Here is an 18,107-nt window from a genome sequence, read left to right on the forward strand (position 1 = left end):
AGAGTATTTGAGGGTATACATTTAAAACACATCTTCAATCCACATAATAACTCATATCCCATTCTTTATTCATGCCGAATGGCATTTTTGTTCTCAACATAAATATCCAATAAAGCTCTTTTTTCTGTAAAATCTTGTTCCTGTTTCCACCCCTAGGTGGCAGTTTGGCTAAATCTATTATCTTAACTCCAATTTCAGGTTTGTTCAAAAAATGAAAGCAATTAAAGTGTCTAGCCACTCCAGAGTCCTTATTATAGTTCTTAATATCTCTTTTATGTTCTCCAATTCTACTTCTCAGACTACGAGTCGTTTGACCAACGTATTGTTCATGGCAAATTGTGCACTCCAAGAGATACACAACGTACTCCGTGCTACAATTTCCATAATGGTTAACTTTATATTCTTTCCCTGCTGTGGTACTTTTGAAGGATTCACCTTTCACAATATGTTCACACGTACCACAATTACTGACTCCACACTTGAAAGTGCCTTTTTTATTTAACCAGTTAGTTCCAGTACGATTACCTTTACGATATACCAAACTTGGAGACAATTTACTTGCCAAGGTTGGTGGTTTTTTTGAGACAAATCTAATGTTTTCTATTAAAGGTGATAGAATGTCATCACTTTTTAAAACCTCTAGATTCTTTTTAATAATATCACAGACTTGTCTAAACTGAATTGAATATTCAGTGGAGAAAACAATTGGTTGTTTAACTCCCCCCAAATTCCAATTTCTTTCTTTATTCCTACTCTTAGTTCTGGAATCCATTTTTTTAATTTCCTGAAAATACTGTAACATTTTCGTTTCTTCATAGCCCCTATGTTTGAGTCTATTAATCAACTTGCCAGCTTGCACTTCAAAACATAATTCAGAATTAGTATTCCTCTTTAACCTCAGAAGTTGACTTTTCGGAATTGACTTGATCAGATGCATTGGGTGGCAAGAGTTTGCGTGCAGAATTGTATTGCCTGCTGTAGACTTCCTAAAAGTTTTTGGATATAAAAGTATTCTGCTGTATTGGGTGAAATGTCATATATATGAATCTATTGATGTGATTCATTACATATTCTATATGAATGACAATATGGCAAGATCACAGAATCCAGCGGAAACTATATTGTTTTTGAAAAATAATTGTCTTGTGGTATTAGGTGAACTGTCATACATATGAATATTTTGATTGGATCAAATATATATTTAATACAAATACTTTGGGATGTCTTCTAAAAAAAATATATATACATGTCAAGGGATATTCAGGGATTCCTGGAAGATATCAGTGTTCCAATGTAACTAGCGCCAAGTTTGAAAAAAAGTGGTTTGGAAATAGCAAAGTGCTACTTGTATTTATTGCCCTATAACTTGCAAAAAAAGCAAAGAACATGTAAAAATTGGGTATTTCTAAACTCAGGACAAAATTTGGAAACTATTTAGCATGGGTGTTTTTGGTGGTTGTAGATGTGTAACAGATTTTGGGGGTCAAAGTTAGAAAAAGTGTGTTTTTTTCCATTTTTTCCTCATATTTTATATTTTTTTATAGTAAATTATAAGATATGATGAAAATAATGGTATCTTTAGAAAGTCCATTTAATGGCGAGAAAAACGGTATATAATATGTGTGGGTACAGTAAATGAGTAAGAGGAAAATTACAGCTAAACACAAACACTGCAGAAATGTAAAAATAGTCTTGGTCCCAAACGGTCAGAAAATGGAAAAGTGCTGTGGTCATTAAGAGGTTAACAAGGAAAGAATGATAGATCAGCAATACATATATATTCTAGATAAAAGAAAACTATAAAAGTATATATATATATATATATATATATATATATATATATATATATATCTCCAAACTTGAGTGCAATCAATGTCCCAAAATGAAGGAAACGATACTTAATTGATCTTGCTCTCCCCATATGAAACCTTGCTAGTCCATCCAAGATTCCCATAAATAAAAGATATCCATCTTCCTATCACAAAAATGACAAATGTGTTACTTGGTATGTGCAACCATGCTATTCCACCTATAATCCCCATGTATAAAAATAATTATAACCAAGTTCACATCAGGAAAAGGTCAAATATGTTCCTTGGCATGTGTAACCATGATATTCCACCCATAATCCCTATGTAGAAAAATTATACACATGTTCTTATCAGAAACAGGTCCAATATGTTACTTTGCATATGTAATTGCACCTATAAGCCCTATATAGAAAAATATTTTATACACATTTTCTATCAGAAACAGGTCCAATATGTTACTTGGCATGTGTAACCATGCTATTCCAACCATATTCCCATTTATAAAAATAGATACCCATGCTTACATCAGGAAAAGGTAAAATATGTTCCTTGGCATGTTTAATTATGCTATTCCACCCAAAATAATTGTACCCATATTCTTATCAGAAACAGGATATGTTCATTGGCATGTGTAACCAGGATATTTCACCTATAATCCTTATGTAGAAAAATAATTATACCCATATTTGTATCAGAAACAGGTCAAATGTGTTCCTCTGCAAGTGTAATCATAATATTGCAGTTGCACCTATAATCCCCATGTATAAAAATATTTATAAACCATATTCCTATCAGAAACAGGTAAAATGTGTTCCACTGCATGTGTAACCATGATATTGCACTCATAATTCCCATGTATAAAAATAATTATAACCATATTCCTAACAGAAACAGGTCAAATGTGTTCCTCTGCATGTGTAACCATGATATTGCACTCATAACCCCCATCTAAAAATAAATTATAACCATATTCCTATCAGAAACAGGTCAAATGTGTTCCTCTGCAAGTGTAACCATGATATTGCACTCATAATCCCAATGTCTAAAAATAAATTATAACCATATTCCTATCAGAAATAAAACAAATATTTTCATTAGCATATGTAACCCATAATCCCCATGTTTAAAACATCTATTCCCAGATTCCTATCAAAACAGGTGCTTTTTACATACATGTGCTATATTAAATCAGTAATGTAGTCCTTCAAAAGTATTGTGTAATTTTTCTATTTCTATATAATTTACGATTCCATTATACAACTGTGTATGTATATCTATATATATAAGCAAGTGAATAGTTAAACATGTGCAACTACAGTACTTTATGCAACCTAGTATCAAGCACTGCAGAAAATATCATTTTGAGTGACAGCAGTCATTACCATGAATGTGTGTAAAAAGTATACTGACACCTATTGATAGTGTTAAGCATTGCAGCCAGTCATCCCAATATGCAGTTTAGTATGTCCCCGAGTAATTTAATAAATGGGTTAGATTAAACAAAGTTGTTTTAATACTGCAATAACAAAATTCTCTAATATGTTTTTGCATTTATATGCCCAAGATAAAACCTGTCTCGAATTAAATTCAAATAACTTTTTCATGAAGAAAGTTTCAACACATTGTAAATTATTACACAATGGTGGGTAAATGTTTAGTTAAACATTGCTTAGGTTTTTATATATGAATGTATTCCGTATTCTTTCAAATGTGAATATTAGAAAAAAACTGCTTTCCCATAAGCATATTCCACATTATCAGACTCTCTCACTGGCGCGCTTAGTTGCATATAGAAATAGAAAGGGCACTAAAGGTCACCCAGTGTTTAGAGCCCTCATTAGCCCCACCGTCTGATACGGCGGTTACAGTAACGAGAATTTTTTCGTAATTGCGGTTCGCGCTACAATAAAGTGGAAACGTTTTCTTTGATGAAACACAAAATTTCAATAATCCCATCCCTGAACGAAGAAAAGACAAGACATTCTCCCACCCTCGCGCTCCTCTGCCGCCACTGACTGTACCCGCTCTTCAGCCACACCCCTGTCTGCTCCTACACCTCCATGGCAACCCAAGCCCCACCTCCCCTGGTGCTTGACGTCAGCTCGCAAAACCCGATGGCACACCAGATAGAAATAAAAAAATGCAAGCACGCGATTGGAAGTCGCCATAGTCCCTCTACATTTTATTGGCTATCCCTGTTGGCAATCCTGGATGACGTTACAGCCCTGTCAAGTTAGGTTGCGCCTAGTGTTTGTGAATGGGCGTGCTCGAAGCCGCGGCCTCCGTCACGTGACCGGGTTTTAATGTTTACATTCGAGGCGGGCGAAGGGGAATCCTTTGCCAGGTGGGGGGCCCGTTTCGGTTTCATTTCCCGGGGAAGGGGGAGGAGCTCCCGGCGGGCCTCATGCTGGGCTACGAGTGCTGACAAGGGAGAAAGAGGCCTGCGGGGAGCGCCCTAACCGTGAACCAGGGATCGTGACGATCAATATGGAGGAGCTGGCGGTGGAGGTGCGGGGCTCCAATGGAGCATTCTACAAGGTGAGGCCTATGCCACTTGCAAGATTTTGACCAGGCTGCGGTGGGGTTCCTGATTGCGTGGTCGGGCCTGTGTCTGTGTCTCTGAGCCATGCCGCGGATAATGACTTGCATACATACTGCCCTCCCTCCATTCATAGCACGATTCCCAGTCAATAGCGGCACTGCCATTTTCCACCTGCTGCAGGTTGTGTACTACTTTCGCTCCAATCCCAACTCACGGTCATCTCCTGTATCCGCAGCATCTCCTTATCCTTTCTCTTTACACAGCCTCAGCATCCGCAGACTGACCATTGATATAGCATCCTTAAATGTGCCTATAAATCAGACCGTACATGCACACCCTTAAACCATCTCAGGATGCCGCCATAATTTTACATCTGTTAATACCTACAGCATGCTCTGGTTATTCTAGCATCACTGGTTTATTCAAATATTTTGATACCTCCTGCATCTCAGCATAAAGCATCCAACTTAAACTCCATAACCCCCTGTCTGATTGTTCCTAAAACACTACTTTTGCTCCTTCTATCTGCATCTTCTAGCATTTTTCAATGCATCTACCATACCTAGGAAACTTCATACCTAGGAAACTTCATTATTTAAGTACCAGTAGCCTTCATATAGTCCCCACATCTACTGCAATTCTACCATTTGTTTATTAATCATATATTGTTATGACCGTCTAAATTAAACGTTAATGTTTTAAATAGAGCGTACCATTTTAAAAGGCATTTAAATAGTTATTGTATCCTTTGTTTACAAGCATACCTAGGTAGGCTAAGGAGCAGCAATGTACTACTGGGAACTAGCTGTTGATTGGCGGATACACGTGTCTTGTCTATGGCTAATTCTTTGAATTTAACTTTTGTCTTCAACCCCATATTTTTCTTTCATGATCATATAGCGCATACACTTTTAAACAACTTTCTAATTCTCATGTATTACATTTTCTTTGTTCTATTAGTATCTTTTATGGAAAGACAGGGACGTAAGCTCAGGAGTGTACAAATGTCCTGAGCGCTATATGACAGCAGTTTTGCAAGAATGTAATGCATTTGTAAGAGCACTAGATGGCAGAACTATTTATTGCCATGTAGTGCTCCAGACACCTACTCAGGTATCTCTAAAAACAAAAAATACCATGGGAAGAAGCAAATTTGATAATAGAATTACAATTGAAACTTTTTTTTAAACATTGTATGCTCTGTCTGAATCACAAAATATTTTTTTTGTGTTACATATCCCTTTAAACCAGGGCTTGACTTTAAACCACTGGCTCCTAACTTTTTGGGTTCTTCTCTATAAATCTATATATAGATACCACTGTTTGGCTAATAAATATTCATTCTGGCTCCAAAATTTTAAGCAGATTTGCCGACCCCTGCTTTAAACACATAAATCATTGTAGTATTGCACTATTTCTTGCATACATCTCAGAGTATTTTTTGTTTTACACATTTGTGGGCCTTTAAATGCAGTATAGAGGCATCATTAGAACTCCCAAACCATTAACACAATTGTAACTCGCTCTTCGCAGTAAATTTATCAAGCTGTGTTCGCTTTTCCAGCTATGTGTGGAGCAGGTTGCTTCCACTGGTTTAAAAATCAAAAACTGCTTCTTTTTTCCTCTCTGCCACCTCAGAAGTGACAAGATCAATCACCATCGACACTCGCTTGTTTGGGGTGATGGACATTCCCCGCTCTTGTGCAATTGGTTGCGCTGGAACAGGGGACGGCATAGCACAAGAATCCTCTTGTGCAATGATAAATTTCGCCCTGCAATAAACCGTTGCAAGTGGTGATTGCAGGCAGACAGGTTCACTACTTGCAAACCGGTTTGCCTGCAGGGATAGTAAAAGTTACTCTTATACAGCATCCCAGTTCTGCCAGCATCTTTTCTTAAGAACCCCATACTAACTGCAGCATTTAGACATTTCCAAATTCTCAAGCTCTACCTCTAAACCTGCTATGTCTTGCATGCTCTACTTTTCTTTTCTTTCTTTTTTTTTTTAAGAGTTTTGGGTCCTTTATTTTCTAGCATTGCAAGTTCACAAATGCATTATGCAGTCTCTTGAGCATGCATGTTCATGAGCACCATCCTCCCTAAAGTGTTTGTTGTGCAACTATATCCTCTACATCCTTGCTATGTCCTGTATAGCTTCTACCACCCACAGCTCAATACAGTTACAGCATTTTCTTGTCTCTCTTCCACATCCTTAAATTAAATATCTTGCCTCATCGGAAGCTCCCTGCCTTGCACATCCTTTAAAGTCTAGTCAAAATTACATTTTTATGATTCAGATAGCGCATGCAATTTTAAAGGGACATGCAACCCAAAATTTTTCTTTCATGATTCAGATAGAGAATACAATTTTAAACAGCTTTCTAAATTACTTCTATTTAATTTGCTTCATTCTCATGTTATTCTTTGCTAAAAGGTTTATCTATGAAAGCTCAGGAGCAGCAGAGAAACTAGGTTCTAGCTGCTGATTGGTCGCTGCATGTGTGTGTATGTATGTATGTATGTATGTATGTATATATATATATATATATATATATATATATATATATATATATATATATATATATATATATATTATACCGATTGTCATTGGCTCACCCATGTAGTGCATTGCTGCTCCTTCAATAAATGATACCAAGAGAATAAAACAAATTAAATAATAGAAGTAAATAAGAAAGTTGTTTAAAATTGTATTCTCTATCTGAATCAAGAAATACATTTTTTGGGTTTCATGTCCCTTTAAGCAACTTTCTAATTTACTCCTATTATCAATTTTTCTTTGTTCTCTTGGTATCTTTATTTGAAAAAGCAAGAATGTAAGCATTTGAGCTGGTCTATTTTTGGTCCAGCACCTGGGTATCACTTTCTGATTGGTGTCTTAATGTAGCCAACAATCGGCAATCGCTACCCAGGTGCTGAATCAAAATTGGGCCGGCTCATAACCTTACGTTAAAATAAGAATAACAAGCGAACGAAGAAAAATTGATAATAGGAGTAAACTATAAAGTTGCTTAAAATTGCATGTTCTATCTGTATAATGACAGTTTTTAATTTTGATTAAACCATTCCTTTAATGCTGTCTGTCATTTTATGATATATTTTAGAAGGTGCTTTTTTTTAGCTATATTCACTTATATGTGTTATGTTATTCAGCAATGTTTTTATTTCTTTTGTATCTTTGCTGCTTGTATAATACTGGTGTACATAGTACATTCTAGCAAAGTAGATAATATATTTTGATTATTTGCTGGCTGAATTTTTGACAAATCATGAATGTCTTGGCCATTATTTGAGGGGAAATTAATTTTAAAATAATTTGAGCTTGAATGTTAAATTAGCATTTATTTTTTTGTGGTGGAGGGGCAGTTACTAATGTCAACAATATATACATATTCTATTCTTTTGTAATAATAAAAAATATTTCCATCTTTTGTAGGCATTTGTAAAAGATGTACATGAAGATTCCATAACTGTTGCTTTCGAAAATAAGTAAGTACCTGGTTTCAGAACAGATGAAGCCAGAAGTACTAGGATAATGTGACACTGAAACAGTAAAAAAAATGCCCTAACTTTTTATTTAATTTTTTTGATTGGTTACACAATATGGGTTTGTGTATAAATAGTATATTTGTTTAGTTAATTAAAAAAATGCATTATTCCTTTACTGTATATGCAAATGTATAATTTGGCTGCTTCTCCAATATTTTTTCTGGATCTTAAATTTAAAATAAATTGGTCAAACCCTGGTGTAAGGAATATGTTTGGCACCATTTGTTTGTTCAATATATTGTAGTGACAGTCTTTTTAGACTTTTGCATCTAGTCTTTAGGTGGTGTATGTTAAACTCAGTCTATGTATTGTTCGTAAGCTGGTAGCTGTTGCAATGAAATACACTGGACAATTCTGTGATTGGCTTGTGTTTGCAGCTGGCAGCCAGAGAGACAGATTCCATTCCATGATGTAAGATTTCCGCCTCCTTCAGGTTATAATAAGGACATAAATGAAAGTGATGACGTAGAGGTAAGTAGCTAATTAAATTTGATGAATTGGTATATAGAGCGGTGTGTCCCACTGTACCTATAATGTACTAACACTATACACAGATAATGAATTGTCTTTTCCATTTATTCTTTTAGTTTTTGAGGGTCAAAGGCGAAGATGATTTCATGGTAGGTTGTGAGGAATGCTAGCTTTTATAAAAAATAAAAAAAAATGTTTGAAGATAAATCTTGTGATATTTTTACAAACCACTCTTTTTGTTTTGTTTGTTTTTTTGTTTCTGTCTTCTACATAATCATCATCATACCAGCATTTTTAATGTGTAGTTGGGCTAAACTGCCACTCTTACTTGCAACCCTGCATGATGAGGCTAATGGATATCTATCTGTTCCTTTATCAGGGTGTAAGTGAAAGCTGCAGGTTTGGTTAGTAAGATATTTAAACCGTATAGGTTATTTTGTCCTGAAAGATCTTAAAGTGATATTAGACTCCAAATTTTACTTGTGCATACCATATGACAGAAAATAAAACTGCATTTCAAATAATTTATTTGGCTTGCTTTTGTTGTAAAATAACTTAAATTTTTTGTTGATTCCACTTTTTCAAGAGAGGTTGTAGTGCATTCTATTTCCTTAAACATAAACTTTGTATGCAAATTTTGTGAAGTGCTGACAAACACCATAGATAAGTTTACTTTAAGTCTCTTTAATGATCCTTGGTTGTTTTTAAGCAATTCTATTTTGGATTTTGCTTTAACTCTAGAAATACCAAAACACTTTTTGGATCTGATTTACTTCAACATTTTCAAATGAACCAAAATATTATTACATTATTGATAATTCCAACATTTACTGTATGGTTTTTGTTCATACCTGATCTTTTGGCACGCTTGCTTAGATTTAGAATTTTGTACTTATTTAAGTTTCATTGTTCTTTTGTCTGGAGAGTAAATGATGTGTGTGTGTGTATGTATGTATATGTGTGTGTGTGTGTGTATATATATATATATATATATATATATATATATATATATATATATATACATATACATATACATACCTGCAGCTTACTAGTCGGGGAGAAAGGTTACTAGTCCCCACTAGAGAGAGAGAATATTACTGAAGTAATTATTTATTATTATACCATTCCATCAAATTATTAGGCAACAGTTGGTTGTATACTATACTAAGGATGACCGTAAATAAGAGTTTTTTTAATACTGCTAGTGTAACTGCAGGAGTGCCTATTTGCATGCATTCCATAATGTGCAGTAGTGGGATCTTTGTTTATGTCTGTGCATTTGTTTCCAGTAAAATATGTACATTAAGTGTATGTATGGACATTTTGTAGGTATGTAGTGAGTTATCACTTTGTAAGTGGAACAGCTCATCTGTTTGAACCAGGGCTGCAGTTCCAAACAAGCACAATTTTTTTTTATTACCTTTTGATGAAATCTGCTGGATTGGGGGGGGGGGGGTTACAAACAAAACCAAAACACAAACACCATTTTATTTTCTTAATGCTTTCAGGTTTACTCAAGAGCAAATGAAAAAGAACCATGTTGCTGGTGGCTTGCCAAAGTCCGAATGATAAAGGGTGAGGTAGGAATATGTCTATTTTAATCGTGTTTTATGTTATATATGTGTGTGTGTTTTGATATATTTTGAAACTAATAAAGAACAATTGTAAAAAACAACAAAAAACATTTAAAGTACCTAATTGTAAAAATTTGGAGGTGGATGGGAATGAGAAACAAAACATAAATACATTGCTGAGGAGGTTTTAGTTTTGTGTGTGTGTGTTTTTTTTTTTTTTTTTTAGTATATCTTTTTTAGGAAATAGTGTGGTCACTCAAGTGGAAATTTCAAGTTATATTTTGTTGCATCAAAACACATTTCCCTTGCTGAAAAATAATTTGTTTTGTGTTTATGCTTGTGGGATGTGTAGTTGTTATCAGCCAGGAAGCAATCTGTCCCTTTGGAGGAGTTGTGCAGAAACATGCAGTTACTTTTCATTTTGAAATCTTTTAGTGGTTTTAATTTATAGACAAACTCAAAATGTTAAGGGTTAGTAAACCTAGAATTATGTATCCTTAACCTAGGAACACCAGAAACAAAAAAACAAAAAACTTGTGTATTTTTTTTTTTTTCTTCAATTTTTTTTTTTAAATTTTACTTTTTTGTGCCCCTCTATCTCTCCGTTGTATGGACCACTACAATGGGTTTATACACCTAAATCAAAGAAAAAATAAGTATATAGACTTAATAGCACCAATAAACAGCTAATACATATATCAGCACTGCGCCAACATAGAAAGGGAATGAACATATCAATATCAATTTGTGCTTCTCTTTCAAATGTTGGACGATCATTGTATTATATCTTGACTGAAGATCACTATGCATCTTTGCTGACTGATTGTTCTTGTTAGTTTTCTGTTAACAGCATCTTAGATTGTTCAGCAATTTTGTTTTACAAAATTTAGCTTCCTTAAAGGGATACTAAATCCACATTTTTTTTTTCTTTCATGATTCAGATAGAGCATTAAATTTTAAGCAACTTTCTAATTTACTTCTATTAATTTTTATTTTTTCTCTTGCTATCTTTTTGGGTTCAGCACCATGGATAGTGCTTGCTTATTTGTGGCTGACATTTAGCCAACCAAAAAGCAAGCATAACCCAGGTTCTCAACCAAAAATGAGCCGGCTCCTATGCATTACATTGCTGAATTTTAAATAAAGATAGCAAGAGAACAAAGAAAAATTGATAATAGTAGTAAATTAGAAAGTTGCTTAAAATTGCATGCTCTATCTGAATCATGATGTCCCTTTTAAATCATATATATATATATATATATATATATATATATATATATATATATATATATATATATATATATATATATATACATACACACTAATTCCCCTGCTAGTTTTTCTTATGATAAGCAAAGCACATTGACTTATTTTCTACATGAATTATGTTTGTCAGTTTTATGTTATAGAATACGCAGCTTGTGATGCTACATATAATGAGATTGTCACTATTGAACGACTACGTTCGGTGAATCCCAATAAGCCTGCAACAGAAAACACTTTCCATAAGATCAAGTTAGATGTACCCGAAGATTTACGGCAAATGTAAGTGCATAAACTATTTTATTTTATAGTAGCTTATATAGGGTGCCATAGCCACTGCTTCTATATAGATGTGTTAGTACATTTTTAAACATTTGTGCAATTACATACACAGCTGTTATGAAATTAAATGTTGTCAATGTGTACTTCTTTTATTTTGTTTAGCATTTTGAAGTGTGACTTTGGTTCATTATGCACAAAGCAACTTGCTTATTATGGTCCGCATAGTTGAGGATCTGAGAAAAACCTATATCAATATGAGTAACAGATGAACAGTAGAACTTTTGGTGGCTACACTGCATAATACACATGTATCATTTTGCTAGAAACTTTAGATACTGTTATAGAATCGTACCAGTTTTATGAAAGACAATGTACTGAGAAACCTGTTTCCACAGAAATGTTAGAGACCCTAAAGTCCATAGTTTTCTTAATTCAGATAGAGCACACAATTTAAAAAGAAAAACAACTTTCTAATTAAGTGATATTATCAAATTGTGCACAATCTTTTTATATGCACATTCTGATGCACTGTCTCCTATTACTTCTAGTATATAAGTCTCTGATTTGCTCATTGCTGTCGCATAACGCGGGGGGCAGCAAATAGACAAAATTTCAAATGTATGTAAAATAAAAAAATAAAAACGTGTAAAAGTCCAAATTAAACTTTCATGATCCAGATAGGGCATGTAATTTTAATCAACTTTCCAATTTGCTTTTTTCTCTTGATATTTTTTGATAAAGGCTATACCTAGGTAGGCTTATAGGCTACCCTGTATTTACAGTATATCTCTACCCTCTAATAAATAAGGACTAATTTGTTACTGCATACTTGTAAACAATGCACCTTCATACCATGTAAATGTACAGGACTATGTTGACATGAATGGGGACAATGAAATCCTGTAAGGAAAAAATAAAATAATCTAATTTGGCAAAACCAAGCTTTGCTAAATGGACATTGTATTGCAGAATATTCTCCCCTTTAATATATTCACAATGATGATAATAAATATAAATTATATATATATATATATATATATATATATATATATATATATATATATATATATATATATATATATATATATATATATATATATATATATATATATATATATATATATATGAAAAAAAAATGATACACACATACACTATATAATAACACAATAAAAGTTAGATTTGTATTTCACAGTAGCAAGACCTAGAAAGGATGCAGCGTCCCAAGCTAAATTTAAGGTGTGACTTTTGGAGGCCAGCAAGGGAAGTGGAGGCACACATGGGATCTCTAGTGTACTCTAAACATGGGCGTTAGAGCATACCTTTAAGGTTCTATTTGCGCCCCCCTCATCTGGGTTTGTCAAGTCACAAATACTTTAAAGGCACATAGAAGTAAAATTAAAGGGGTCTTAAAATGCCATGCTTTGTGAATCTCTGCAGGTTTCATTTTGACTTCCATTATAATTTACTTTGTTCCTTTAGTATCCTTTCTTGTAATACATATGTACTCTTCTTCAGTAGCAACAATGCACTGCTGGGAGCTATCTGGTGATTAGTGGCTACACATACTTGTCTCTTGCCATTGGATCACCAGATATGTTCAGCTAACTCCCGGTAGTACAAGCTATAAATCATATTTCTCTTTTTAGCTTAGTTTTACTTTTGACTGTTTTATTTTTTTATTATATTACCGTTGCACTGAAAATCTGGTTCATTAAAGGAGGAAATAGGAATAAAGAAGTGAAAAAGATAAATGATCTCAAATACAAGTAATTAATTAGATAGTCTTTGCTTTAGATAGACTGTTGAATAACTGGTGTTCTGTTAAAATTGATAATTTGCACTGGCACAAAACAGATTTAGATGTATCTCCCCTTTTTTTTTGGGGGGGGGGGACTAAGCTGGTTTCTGATATGTAAGCTGATTTTGTGAGCAAATATTCATGCAAAGTATCCAGATATACAAATTTATTTTAGACAGTAAGACTCAAATAAAATGATTGTTTTCTACTTAAAGTGACATGAAACACTTGACATGGTAATATAAAATGATGAATAGTATATATTAAAAAAAAAACTGCAATATACTATCCATTATTTTGTTACCCTTTTCCTGTAATTCCATTCCGAAATGCTGAGCTTTTCTGTTCCTGTTAGAAGTGTAGAACATTTTTATATTCCACACAGCCATTGGCTGCACACCCTAGTTACCTATTTGTAACTGTGCCCAATTGGCCACAGCAGAGAAAGTAACATAAGTTACAATATGGCAGCTTCTATTGTTTTATAGACGCTAACATTTTACTTATTCTTTTTCTTTTTTTTTTCTTTTTTTTTAGGTTTCATTTTTTTTAAAATAACTTTTCAGATAATTTTTCCAGTTATATAAAATACTTCCTTATTTAGTTATATACTATTAGAAATACATAGGTTACCTCCTCAATAATTTGATAATTCACTATCTTCAGTTTAATAATCATTCATATGTGATAATCTTTTCAGCTGTGCATTATTAGAATGGGAAACAAATAATCATTGCCTCACTAACCATTAAAATGGTTTTATTTAACTAAAACAAGAACAATGTTTCAATTTAATTTTACTCCTTGCTCCTCCTTGTGCAAGTCTATTCCTCTCCAAACAATCTTCTATTCATTGATCTCCTTGAAATTTAAAGGAATAGTCTAGTCTATATATTTTATAATGTTCCTTTAATCCCATTGTTCCCATGCAATTCTATGTACGCAGAATAAAACCCTTAAAGGAATAGTCTTGTCAAGATTAAACTTTCATGATTCAGATAGCGCAGGCAATTTTTTTTTTTTTTTAGCAACTTTCTAATTTACTCCTATTAACATTTTTTTCTTTATTCTCTTGGTATCGTTATTTGACTGTAAGCTTGCTGATTGGTGGCTACAGCTAGACCCCAATCAGAAAGCACTACTCAGGTGCTGAACCCAAAATGGGCCGGCTCCTATGCTTACATTCAAATAAAGATACCAAGAGAACAAATTAAAATTGATAACAGGAGTAAATTAGAAAGTGGCTTAAAATTGCATGCTCTATCTGAATCGTGAAAGTAGAGCTGCAACAACGAATCGGCATAATCGATTATGAAAATAGTTGTCAACGAATCTCATAATCGATTAGTTGGTTTGCAATTTGGATTGTTTATATATAATCAGGTGATTTGTGACTATGCTTTGTATGATATAGTGCTGAGCTTGTTATTTACACCTAGCCCTAGATTGATGGCATTTGTTATATGAATTAATGCCATTATTACCTGTTTGCACAATTTTTAGCGGATCGCTTGCTATTGCTGATTATATGTACTCTATAGATAAATGTGTAAGGCTGTGTCCTTTTACGGATATATAGTCTTTATCCCTTTTCCCCTTTTTTTTTTTTTTTTTTTCTATTTTTAATTAATTGGAATATGTACCAAATTCAACCTCTGTAAGCATATATATCTGCTATTTTAAGAGTGTACTAGATATTTTCCCCCTAACCTTATAGATGGTTATTTACCACTCCCAGAGGCAGAACTTTTTTTTACTTTCTGCGATGAGATTTTTTTTTAGTGAAAACATTTCTGCAGGTCATTTTTAAATAAAATTCAATTTTAAATTAGGCAGTTACACTAAAGCACCAGTTCAACTGTAATGTGTTAGTTAACTGTAGAATAAAGCATTATTTAAAATTTTATAATATAGTGCAGTAGTTAAAAAATGCATTGCAAATTAGCTGCAGACTCTAAAAAAAGGTGCATTCCTTATACTAACGTTTTACATTCAGAAAAAAACAGCTTTGCAGACTGAAGGGCTAGGGGACGGGCTTGAAACGATCTCTGAGAGCCAGTCAATTAATGCACTACTACTTTGCAGCGCTACTGCATATTTGACTGTTCACTTCAAACAGCATGTTGCTCTGGAGGAACTGTAAAAAGGAAAACTTACACAGTGCAGTCAGAGAACAGCTCTGTTTGAAGTGAACAGCCTAATGTGGAGCAGCACTAAATCACTAACAGTTCCTGTTTGTGTCCTAGTCTTTCTGCAGACATGCTGCATTTTCTGCGATGACATCTCAGATCACTATGTTCTGCCTTGGGGCACTGCATATAGATATTAAAGATATTTTTATGTTAAACTGACGTCCAGGTTTACTTCGAGAGTTCCCTTGCATTGGTGGAACTAACAAAGATAAATAGCCCACCTTGGTGAAATTGGCAAAACCCTATTTATGCATCTCAGGCACCTCAACACCATCTGAGTACCTCTTCTCTGCTGCAGGCAAAATAGCTTGCAAAAAAGAGAGCCCGCTCAGCCAGGAGCATGTGGACATGTTGATATTTTTGCATTTCAATGCAAAGTTTCTGAAAGAGTGAATAACAGAATGTTATAAACAATGGTAGTTTACCTATTCGTAGTTCTACCTCTTTTCAAACAGTTTGTGGTTTTGTTTTGCTTAATTATAACAATTTGTTCTGCTGCTTAAAAAATTGGACCAACAGTTGTTTTAATGCAAAGTTTTAGTCGGAAGTTTATATTTATAACACTCAGTATGTGGATTTTATTTTAAATATAGGTGAAAAAAAGTGTTTATTTTTTTATCCGATTAATCGAAAAAATAATCGGCCGATTAATCGGTTATTAAAATAAGTTAGTTGCAGCCCTACATGAGTTTTTAATTTTGACTAGACTATTTCTTTAAGGGCTTTATTCGGTGTATACATAGAATTGCATGGGAATAATGGGATTAAAGGAACAGTATAGAATATGCAATTCTAAACAACTTTTAATGTCTTTCTATTATCTAATTTGCTTTGTTTTCTACTATCCTTTTGTTGAAAAGCATACCTAGGTAGGCTCACTAGCAGCAATGCACTGCTGGGAGCTAGCTGCTGATTGATGGCTGCACATATATGCCACTTGCTCACTCAATGTGTTTAGCCAATTCTTAGTCGTGCATTGCTGCTCCTTTACCAAGAGAATGAAGCATATATGATAATAGAAGTACATCTGAAAGTTGCTTAATATTGTATGTTGTATCTGAATCGGAAAATAAATGTTTGTTTTATAACATTTTGCTATTTCTGCAAGCACAATTTAGTTTTGAGAACTACAAAACAGGGAATATGTGATATCTTATTAATGAAATGACAACAATAATCATTCAGAAACCTCTATGAGAGCATGACATTGTGAATGGATTAATGGAATTAATTTAACAAATAAATAAATAAACATTACAGACAAAATATACAGCCTCATGCTATCTCTTTATTTCTGCTAAGCTGTGGATTATATTTGAAACTATCTTTTAGATATATTTTTCCTCAAGCATTACAAATCCTATTTCCGAAACAATATGTTAGATGGACTTTATCTATTCTAAAGAAGATATGCTATAACTTACTTTCTAATATATATATATATATATATATATATATATATATATATATATATATATATATATATATATATATATATATATATATATATATATATATATATATATATATTGTAAGCTAACGGTTTTGACTGTTCTCCAATAGTTCATTGCTATACTAAAAGTAAGTAGCGTATCTGTTTAACCGGATCTGGAATGGAAACAATATTTTAAGATACACTTTACTTTTTAATATAGCAATGAACTACCGGCGCTCTAGCCATATGCCACTTACACAATTTTATTTTGTGTCTAGAGTGCAGATTGGAGAACACTCAAAGCCGTCAGCTTACAAAAAAAATATATATTAGAAAGTAAGTTATATCATATCTTCTTTAGAATAAATAAAGTCCGTCTAAAATATTGTTTCCATTCCAGATCTGATTATACAATTTGGAAACTTTACAATCACTTTAAGCTATTTATGTATCCATGTATTAATATATTTATAGTGTATTTAATCTTTTATAGTTTAAAAAATGTTTTGTTTGTTTTTTCTTAGGTGTGCTAAGGAGTCTGCTCACAAAGATTTCAAAAAAGCAGTTGGAGCATTTTCAGTAACCTATGATTCAGAAAGCTGCCAGCTTGTTATTCTGGTGAGTTTTGTGTTAAGGATACTGAAAGTAAGTACACATGAAAAAATATGTTGCTTCATTGTATATATTAGCCTATCTAGAAGTTTTCAAGCAAGGGGTAGTAGGGAAAAGGGTGGTAGCTAGAGGAGGTTGAATCCAGAGAAGGTTTGAGAATAGGTGTGACTAGTGCATGTTTAAGGGATGATAGAAATATACCAGTACTGAGGGAGAGATTAAACATATGTGTAAGGATAGGAGTCAGAGTAGGTTAAAGGGAGGTCAGTAAGTTGTGAGGAGGATGGGATCAATAGGACAGGTAGTGAGATCTACACTGTTGGGGGTCGAGAATGCTTGTGTGATGAGAGATTATTTAATTTCTGATGCAGTTTATTTTGTTGTTAAAGTGGGTGGCAAAATCTTGAACTGAGAGAGATGGTAGTGTGGGTGGAAAAAGGAATTGGAAAGCGGAGAATATACATTTTGGTGCTGAAGAAGGTAGAGTAGAGATATGAGTCGAAGAGTAATCCTGGTTAAGGGAAGAGTATTAAGCAAGCAAGATGACGACGTAGTGAAGG

General features: G+C 33.5%; 1 protein-coding gene across 2 annotated transcripts in view; it reads left to right on the forward strand.

Annotated features, from left to right (window-relative positions):
• The first annotated feature begins 4,050 nt into the window (after positions 1 to 4,050).
• The window catches only part of FMR1 (fragile X messenger ribonucleoprotein 1), a 111,212-nt gene continuing 97,155 nt past the window's right edge, over positions 4,051 to 18,107 (forward strand). Inside the window, exons 1-7 of one of the 2 annotated variants that reach the window (XM_053699148.1) lie at positions 4,052 to 4,349; positions 7,808 to 7,860; positions 8,298 to 8,391; positions 8,508 to 8,540; positions 9,900 to 9,971; positions 11,362 to 11,510; positions 17,460 to 17,553. In XM_053699148.1, coding sequence (XP_053555123.1) covers positions 4,299 to 4,349; positions 7,808 to 7,860; positions 8,298 to 8,391; positions 8,508 to 8,540; positions 9,900 to 9,971; positions 11,362 to 11,510; positions 17,460 to 17,553 — 546 coding nt within the window. In that variant the 5' untranslated portion in view covers positions 4,052 to 4,298. Of the gene's footprint in view, positions 4,350 to 7,807; positions 7,861 to 8,297; positions 8,392 to 8,507; positions 8,541 to 9,899; positions 9,972 to 11,361; positions 11,511 to 17,459; positions 17,554 to 18,107 lie in introns of both variants that reach the window. The other variant, XM_053699149.1, reaches the window with a different exon arrangement.

The sequence above is a fragment of the Bombina bombina genome, chromosome 1 (assembly GCF_027579735.1).
Source record: "Bombina bombina isolate aBomBom1 chromosome 1, aBomBom1.pri, whole genome shotgun sequence".
NCBI lineage: Eukaryota > Metazoa > Chordata > Amphibia > Anura > Bombinatoridae > Bombina > Bombina bombina.